At 39.8% G+C, this 9,623-nt stretch overlaps 1 protein-coding gene across 1 annotated transcript; it reads right to left on the bottom strand.

Annotated features, from left to right (window-relative positions):
- Window positions 1-1,358: 1,358 nt before the first annotated feature.
- krt97 (keratin 97) lies at window positions 1,359-7,214 on the bottom strand. Its single transcript, XM_041785966.1, has 8 exons — window positions 6,728-7,214; window positions 5,720-5,802; window positions 5,303-5,459; window positions 3,417-3,581; window positions 3,180-3,305; window positions 2,681-2,901; window positions 2,132-2,196; window positions 1,359-2,049 (listed from the first exon to the last, which is right to left on the bottom strand). The coding sequence occupies exons 1-8, from the start codon at window positions 7,097-7,099 to the stop codon at window positions 1,943-1,945; spliced, it is 1,296 nt and encodes a 431-aa protein (XP_041641900.1). The 5' UTR covers window positions 7,100-7,214; the 3' UTR covers window positions 1,359-1,942.
- Window positions 7,215-9,623: the final 2,409 nt, after the last annotated feature.

The following is a 9,623-nucleotide window of genomic DNA, read 5'->3' on the forward strand; positions in this document are numbered from 1 at the left end:
CCACAACAGCCTGGCACCTCCTCATGCTGGTCACCAGCCTGGTCACACACTGCTGTGGGATGGCATCCCATTCTTCAACCAGCATTTGTCGCAAGTCAGCCAACGTGGTTGTGTTGGTCAGTCTGGCACGAACAGCACACCCAAGCTGATCCCACAAGTGTTCAATGGGGTTAAGGTCAGGACTGCTGGCAGGCCATTCCATCCTCTCCACTCCCAAATTCTGGAGGTAGTCTTCAAACCCCGCTCTGTGGGGGGCGAGTGTTGACAGGGTGAGAAAACAGTATTCTTGGGGTGTTGTCTTCTTAGGACGCCCACTTCGCGGCCTGTCTCTGACATTCCCTGTTATATGGAACTTGGCCTTCAGTTTGGAGATGGTACCAGGGTTCACTCCAAACAATGCCGCGACTTGGTGTTGCGGAACACCAGCTTGAAGTTGCCCAACCGATGGGCCCTATCCAGATCAGTCAAATGTGGCATGTCGATTCTCGAAGCAGACATCTGCTGACCACTGTAGTAGGGCCCATGCTCACAGGTATTGGCAGCACCTGGGGGTAACAGGAGCTCAAAACAAAAGTCAGTAGCAAGAGCAAAATAAGTTGTTTAGCATTGGCAGAGAAGATTTGGCACATCTTTCATGGGCACAACCCACATACTCAGCTCTGCTGCTCATCCCACAAATGCATGATCCTTACAAATGTGGCATCATTAAAAGGGTAATAAACAGGCTTTCCAACGGTATAAGATTTATTACCAAGAAGCATTGTTACAACAAAGAAATAATGTACCAAACACAAATTGCCTTACTTTTTGTTTTAAGTTTAGTTGACAGACTTGGATGTTTTCTTTATGTTCATTAAAGACATACCATCTTTTGTTTTACTTCTGAATGGTTAAGTACTGTCTTCAGCTGCCGCTAAGGAACTCCTGAAGCACTAAGAGCTGAATGAAGCACTTATGCTGACATCTAGTGGTCAAATTGAGCCATTGCAAGTGCAAGAAATACACCTTCAAAAGAGCTGCTAGATACAGTTTCATGTCAGTTTAGTCAGGACTGTGTGTCTTTGTTTTAAATCAGATAATACAATACAGGGATGATGGTTAAAAAACTAAAATGATTCTTGTGCAGCAGGAGAGCCTTAAAGCCTATAACCCTGGTCGCAAATGTCTCACAAAGGAATATTAACCTCAGGTGTGCTAACTTTAACATCTAGCATTTGTCTCTCAAGACGAAATAGGCAAAATAGAGCAAATACACAGAGTGTATGACTGCATTTTAAAACTGTTTCATCATCTGTGCATTGAATGCATTGTAGTTTTTCCTGATTTCATAATGTAAAAAAATTACAACTCAATGGAAGGTAGTGGAAGACGGATGTTTATTTTCTTGAGAAAACAGAAACCAAAGATGCAATGATCCTTTTGCAGCAGGACATGAGATGGTTTATGAGTTATGTGATTTAAGTTTCAAAAAATTGTAAAAGCAATACAATTGCTATCAAAATCCTGAAACACCTTTAAAAAAAAGAGGCAAACATCATTATTAACAGATACAAAAATATTTTCTGTGACCTCTGTACTGGATGTGAAAATATTTGAAGTTGACTAACAGCGCCAACCCATGTGCAAATGTGGTATTACATGAGGCAGTTAGGGGTGGAAAGAAATTGAATCAATTTAGTTTAGGCTCAGATTATTATCTTTTCATTTCAAAAGCACACATTAATTTTATTGTAAAAGAAAAAGCATCGAATTATCAGGACCTTTAAAATATTTGGAGACATAAATATTTGACTTGACTTGCATGGAATAACAAAAACACAGTTTCACTGGTTGGTTTAAAACTTTAGATTGGTATCACATCACATGAATGCCAAAAACAGAAAAAAATTGTAGGGCCCCTGAAGCTGGGAAAGGGGGGTGAATCTGTTGGGATTCAGTCCGTTTACTTTTGGATGACCTCCGTGTCCACGTCTTCTGTGCGGCTGACCACTACGCCGTCAACGATCTCCTCAATCACCACCTTCTTCCTCTGGGTTATGACCGGTTTAGCTGCAAGCAAATAAAAGTCAGTATCTCTTTTAACATGTGAATGAAAAGAGACAATAATCTACAAGTGCTGGCGGAAACTTACGCTTGACAACTTCTTTCACTTCTTTTTTGACGATGGTGGCAGTTGAAGTCACAGAAGATCTTTGTCTGGGGAAGATGAAGATTATATTTATTGCACAAAAAATAAAATGCAGATCTTCAAATGAAAGACTGGCTTTACGATGCTCTGATCTTTTTTTATGTGAACTGGTGGAGTAACAGTAAATATGAATGTATAGCTTACACTAGGTTAGATTAGCTTGCAAGAAATAACAAGCAATAATGCCCTGAAAAGTTTTAAATTTCAACCATTTCTCAAAGATGAGCTCATTTATCATGATTCAATCATCATTTTGATCAAAAAATGCTTGTTTTGTTACTTTTCCAGGGAGCCAAACTACCCGTTTGAACATTTTTTCAGTCTTGATGCTAAGCTAAGTTAATGGTCTTTTGTTTATCTTAATACTGGCAAGGGGAATGATTGACCTTTCTCATTCTAAACAACAGTATTCCATAAGATGGACCTCCAGTTGTTTCAAAGGCTCAATCTATTGATCTAAATAGGACATATCATAACAAATATCCCTCTTACTTAACATCCCCTCCATCCAGCAGCCTCCTGTACTCAGCGATCTCCATCTCCAGCCTGGTCTTGATGTCGAGGAGCATTTGGTATTCTTGGGACTGCCTTTCAATGTCCGCCCTCATTTTACAAAGCTCACTCTCCAGGCAGTTTACCATACTTTGGAGTTGGTTCAACTGCAGGCTGTAGCGGGACTCTGTCTCTGCGAGCGTGTCATCCAGGGAAGATTTCTTCACAGAGAGAAAAACGAAGGAGGTGTGAGGGTTAACTGGATGTTTATTACTTTTTTCCATCCCTTGCCTGAAGCTGCTTCAGGTTCAAAAAGTGCACAGACATTAGCATATCATGACTGACAGGCTTATGGCCAAAGAGCCTATTTATAGTGTGTACAGTCAAACATGTAGTCAGACATGTTACTATGGTGTGTGTGCTGTATCATCAGAAATGACAGGTTTAATTATGGGAAGTGCAACAAGTTTTAAACTGGAGGGACAGCTTCCTTCATTACCAGGCTGAGCTGAGACTGCAGCTCGATCTGCAGGGCCTGCAGGGTCCTCTTCAGCTCACTGATCTCACTTTTGGAGGTCTGCAGGGTCTCTGTGCTTGTTCCGATCTGCTTGTTCAAATCATCAAACTGGAGGGAAAGAAACGTGTTAGAAAAATGAATTACTTTATATTTAGAAAACAGTTACATGTAGGTATGAAGTCATCGTTTCATGGGGTTTAATGTTTGTGTTCCCCTCACCTTGCCCTTGTACCAACCCTCCATTTCACGGCGGTTCTTTTCAGCAATACCCTCGTACTGATATCTGATTTCATCCAGGGTCTTGGTCAAGTCATCCTGAGATGGGGCATCCACCTCCACGTTCACAGAGCTAGTATTGACATTGGCACGCAAGGCTGCAAGTTCCTATAGACACCACAAGAGGGTTATAGTCAGGCAATGTTAAGATAAAACCAACGTGAACGGACAAAAAGCAATGACACAGCTAATAGTTCTGATTTTTTTATTTCGGGGCTTTGTATGCCTTTATTGATAGCAGAGGACAGTGGATAGAATTGGAAAAAAGGTCGAGAGAGCTGGGGAGAGACATGCAGGAAAGCGCCAGAGGCTGGATCAAAACCCAGGCGGACCGCATACCACTCGGCAAGTGTTTCCCAACTATTTTATCTTGGCACCCCACACACATATGCACACACACACACACACACACACACATACCTAAGAGAAGCGGAGCCCCCCCCAGGACCCAAGAGAGAAGAAAAAGTGACACATACTGTCAAAAATCAACATAGATTTTAATTGTTTCACTGATAAAACCCTAAAAAGAGGCCTATGCATGCTTTTCTTACAAAAAGACCTTTGTATAAACTGCTCAATAACCGTTTAATCATGGTTTTAATCAGTATTTGCAAATCTAATTTTGGTAGCCTCAGAACAGACGAAGCCTCATGCCCCCCCTAAGATCTTTGGCGCCCCCCCCCGGGGGGTCCTGGACCCCAGGTTGAGAACCAATGCACTAGGCCATCTGCGACCCAACACAGCTAATAGTTTAAGCAAGAATATGTACAATTGAAAGATGGGGCTGCAGAGCTTCTGTTAGTATATTTTACATGGTTATTGTGATCTTGACATTACTGCATCACTTCACTGTCTTAAGCAGTCTTTTAAATTAGTTCTGCTGTTGCTCGAAGTTTTATAATCATCCTATCATTGTGGAATAAGTGGCATCTACTGACTTTAATTCATCTCAGAGCAACAGATGTTTTTATGTTGATAACCTTATTCAGCTTCTCATTGGGTAAAAAGACTATAAATCAACAGATAATCACATGAGATGTTGTATTATAAGATGAGCTCCTATGAGTAATCGTTTTTGGCAGAGCCCTGGGGTTGCCAGAGGCACCAGTTTTGAGATATACAACATAACGGCACAGCAGAAGATCGGTTCAAGTTTTGCAATACGTTTTGTTTGTATAAGCTTAAGTTGACATTTCTTTAAGGCCTTTTGCCAAATGTTTGACTAATTGTTCCAGAGAAACTATAAAACTTGTTTTAACTCTTAGTTCTCTGTAACCTCCTTGCAGGATATGTTCTTTAGTATTGTCTAAACATTAAATATTTTGATATCTTTAAATAGTATGTGCAATCTCAATTATTTTAATGACCTTTAATGTAAAAAAAGTACAGAAGCTTTAAAAACTCCACCTATTTCTTAAGCAAGGTGCCTTAAGATGAATGGCTGTCTCTTATACATTGCACAAATATGCTTGTAATGTTTAGGTACCAAATGATTGCCCATGTATTTGTGCATTAAGACAGTGTGCAGGAGTTTGCCTGCAGTTCAGCTGATGACAGAAAACAACAAATCACCCATAACTGGTGCCAAGGTATTCTATTTTTGTTGCTATGTATCAAAAAATGCAAAATATTGTTTGATTTTTACAAGTATTTTATCAAAAATTCTGGTTCATGCCAAGTCAGTATGATGGAAATAATAAAATGATTAACCTCGCTTTCTTTAAACTTTTTTGTTGCTATTTTTGACACTAAACTCTTGTTTTTAAATCTTTATGTACTTTGAATTAGACACAAGCCAGTTGATTTGCCATGATGCCTTATATATTCACCTCTTCATGATTCTTCTTCAGGTAGACCAGCTCCTCCTTCAGACCTTCCACCTGCATCTCCAGGTCAGACCGGGTCATGGTCAGGTCATCCAGAACCTTACGCAGTCCCAGGATGTCTCCCTCCACCGAAGTGCGCACTGCCAGCTCATTTTCAAACCTGTTGAGAAAAAAAGGCTTGGACATTTAAATGGTGGCATCTACACTTTGTGTAACCAACAACAACAACAAAACAAAAGAAAAAGATAAAGGCAAAACCAGTTCCACCAGTTTAATCGTTGTGTTGACCGTTACACCCCAGTGACAATGGCAGTATGTCAACGTAATCTGGAGCTACTGAACAAACCTTTATGGTATCAATGTTAATTATTTCTCTAAGCACACGGGGCTGACAACGTCTGATTAAACTGTTTCACTCACTTGATTTTGAAGTCCTCTGCTGCCAGTCTGGCGTTGTCGATTTGCAGCATCAGCCTGGCATTGTCCTGTGAGGCAACACTGATCTAAAAAAGGGAGAGAATTATTGTCAGTGCTTACTTCTCCACTTAATACAATCACATGGGTGCATTTGTGAGACCAGACCATGGGCTGGAAGGGTTTTTATCGTCAGTAGAATAGTGCTTTAATACCTGACTTTAAGTAATGATAACATAAATTTGCTCATCAAGGCTCATCCATTTGTTGGGTCTCATAAGTGCTTGAAAATAATATCCTATTCAAAGTTCTGTCTTATAAATGTCAATGTCTTTCTATGATGATAGTGTCACAGGATCTCTGATCCACACCCTGAGGGCACATGACTGTGTGAACCTACGAGTCTTTATAGGCTGAGTCAGCAGACTTTATGAGGACAAGAGCTCAGTGTAGTAGGAAATAGTAATAAAACACAAGCTGTTTACCATAGTTGGTTGTGCTAACCCCTCTATTCTTCAGTCTACCTCGTGCAGTTTAGGTCATCTGGGTCAAAGTTCAACTTCTAAACATGATGGAATTATCTGTTTCTACTTGTGGGATGTGGTGCTATTTAATTATAGGGTATTCCTATAATTTGTGATTGCTTTCATTATTATTTCATTAAGACCCGTTCACAGAAAATTGATTATTTGATTCATGTTAAAGATCATAAATTAATTTCAGTAGATCAAATAAAAAGCTTTGATGTAGGATTCCAATACTAGCACTCATGCTCATAAAACATTGTAATGTACTGCTAAATTGTAAGAGGAGGATGAGGAATAGCTGATTTAAAAAAAAATCAAACACCTTACAAATAAATTTAAGAATTTTTGTTATTATGAGTGAGTGAGTACCCAAATGTAATTATTTGGATTAATTAGCCTGCTTGTAAGCCTATCTGTACATCACTGATATTTCAAATTCACGTTTTCTGGATAAATCTAAGCATAGCATTGTTGGCGTAAGACTTACCTTCCTGCGCAGGTCGTCTATGATCGCCTCATACTTGCTGTAGTCCCTGACAGTGGGGGTCTGCCTGTCGTACCACTCGCGGATTTGACGCTCCAGAGTGGCATTAGCGGCCTCCAGAGAGCGCACCTTCTCCAGGTAAGCGGCCAACCGGTCATTGAGGTTCTGCATGGTCTGTTTCTCGCCGCCGGCAATGGAGAAGCTGTTGCTTCCAACCCCCATGTCAAACCCAGAGCCTATACCAGTGCCGTAGGAGGCGGTGGACACCCGGACGTTCATGCCACCGGCGCCGCCATAGACGCTTGATCCCCGTTTGAAGACCGATTGTGAGGGCAGAGAGTACAACGACCAAGCGGAGGAGCGGTTCACGGCCATGTCTTCTGACTCAGGTGCAGCGAGCTCTGAAACCTGCCAAATGTAGCGAGTGGTGCGGAGGAGATGGAGCTAAAGTGGCCTGTGGAATGGCCTTTATAGCCGCCTCCTCACGGGCGGTGGGAGCGGCCGAACAGGTAGGTGGAGGTGGAAAGATGCTGCTCGCCAGCATCACAGGTGTGACCATACAGGGCGTGGTATGCTGGCATTCAGGTTTACTGTCCGCCATGTTTCACTTAATGGCTGTTAGAGCACATTTCTGGTGAAGTTAGGTGGGTTGGTTTTGTTCGGTCAACAAGTCACTTTTAATTAAGACGCTATGCTGGAAATATGTCATGTTCCTTGAGGCAAACTGCTGGAATTTTTTGATACGTTTTTTTCTTCAAACTGAGCCAAACATTACATTAGTTTTACTGTATCAATGTAGGATAGTTATTTTCATAAAAATGAAGTCGTATTTTTCAAATATTTTCAGATTATTTTTTAATGTATAAATTTTTTAAAATAATGGTTAGTCTACTAATTAGGCATATTTGATTGGACTGAAATGGAAATGAAGTTGTAATCATGCTAAGCTAGGTGCTTTTTTTTTAAATTTAGCCAACATTAAGCTTGACAAGGCTGTTTAGCCTACAATGTTCAGAACTAACAGATATTCAGAACTCAGGCTTTTGTATTGTTTCTATGTTCATCATGAAGTTGGACAGATTTTTATTATTTTCCCCCAACAACATCAATCTCTCTAACACAAGGCTGTAGCTAAGGATATGCTGTTTGCATTTTAGTCTGTGCTAGCATCTGGATGCTGTAGCGTAATATTCGAGAGGGACCTGGATGCATCGGAGGATCTCCACTTCGGATGTTGGATGAGCGCCGCCATATCTTGTCCTCTAATACCGGAAGTCACTTGAGCTGAACGCTTTTTCGTTGTTTTCTTCGTGCATCGCCACCATATTAATATAGGCAAATTCATCACATAAGGAAATATAAGAAGGCAAAAATATGTGACTTTTCAGACTAACAAGCACAGCGATTACATAACATTAATTTTACTAAATCAATTTATGATCCAAATTCAAGTATCACTTTGCACAGACATAATATGTGACGGGAGTTTGGCTGGCTGACGCTGTTGTCACCACCATGATGCTAGAGGCAAGTCCACTACATCATTCAATACAGTAGACAAGGACTGTGCACATTCTCGCAATGAAAAGACTCAAACGACAAGATTACATGGACTTTAATAAATCATTTAGTAAATGACCCATATAAAAATAATAACTGATAGTGAAATATAAGAATATATAAATAAGTCATAAATCGTTTTTCGTGCAGACGGTCCATTTTGGCGGAAGTGGTCCAGCACAATAAACGCTGAACTGAAAGTGCTTGGTATACACCTGGAAAAGGCCTTGTTGTTCAAGTTATCAAAATAAAAAGGTCAAATGATCAGATCAATATATAAATATGTATATATAGATTCAAAATAAAAACCATCTATACATATATGAACCTGTAATATTTATAAAATTATTTTATTTTAAATCATGGAGTACATCTTTTCATTTAACTGAGAAAATACAAGAAAGCGGACTCTGCTTTTATGTTTCACTGTCAGTTAATTTTTTTAACATGGATCTTTTGTTATAAATGATTCATTAAAATCCTTGAAATCTTGTTGTTTGAGCTTTTCATTCCAAAAACTTGCACAGTCCTTATCTACTGTATTGAATGACATAGCAACTTGCCTCTGGCAACATGGCGCCAACATCCGTCCAGCCAGACTCCTGTCACTGTGCTCAGTGATACGTGAATTTGGATCATAAATCGATTCATTCATTTAGTATATGTAACATTATCGCTGTGCTTGTTCACCCGAAAACTCACAGATGTTTCGTCTACCTGTACTTGGCGGACTTGCCTCTATTAACATGGCAGCAACACGCAGAGAAAACAAAGAAGAAGACGCTCAGTTCAAGGGGCTTTTGGTATTAGAAGTCGAGGTATGTGATTTTCCGACTTCCGGTGTGACGTGGAGGTCCTTGGATGCATCCAGGTACTTGTATAATATTCACGCCACAACGTCAATGCTAACATACTGGTGGTATTATATTTTGTTTACCCTTTGTACTTTTTGTAATTTAAGTGTGCCAGTAAGCTAAGTTTATTGAAGTACCTTTTTGATTAACAGACCTGAAAGTTGACAGTACTAACATGCTAAAATTTAACAGCCACAATGCTAATACAACAGTAAATCATCAATAAATATTGGTGTTTCTCAAAGCAAGTCAACTTAAATTCACCCTCTTAAAATACTCAACTAAATCAGTGCATTTAAAATGATAATAATAAAAAATCAGCTATCTCAAATGCATACCTCTGTTAGTTAAGGTGTCCAGATTCCTGAAATCAAAACTTGAGATATTTCCAGTTTGGCAGACTAAGACCATTAAATACTGTCATGACGGCATACAAAATGTGGACACTCAAAGGGTGTTTCAAAACTATATTATGTTAACAACTG

This window comes from Cheilinus undulatus, linkage group 4 (genome assembly GCF_018320785.1).
Source record: "Cheilinus undulatus linkage group 4, ASM1832078v1, whole genome shotgun sequence".
Lineage (NCBI taxonomy): Eukaryota > Metazoa > Chordata > Actinopteri > Labriformes > Labridae > Cheilinus > Cheilinus undulatus.

Excerpts from the sequence above, each read along its gene's own strand:
- krt97 (XM_041785966.1), bottom strand. The coding sequence starts at position 7,099 with ATGGCCGTGAACCGCTCCTCCGCTTGGTCGTTGTACTCTCTGCCCTCA. Across the intron at positions 3,582-5,302 it reads TGAAGAAGAATCATGAAGAG|GAACTTGCAGCCTTGCGTGC; the intron begins GTGAATATATAA and ends TGGTGTCTATAG. Across the intron at positions 3,306-3,416 it reads AGGGTTGGTACAAGGGCAAG|TTTGATGATTTGAACAAGCA; the intron begins GTGAGGGGAACA and ends CTTTCCCTCCAG.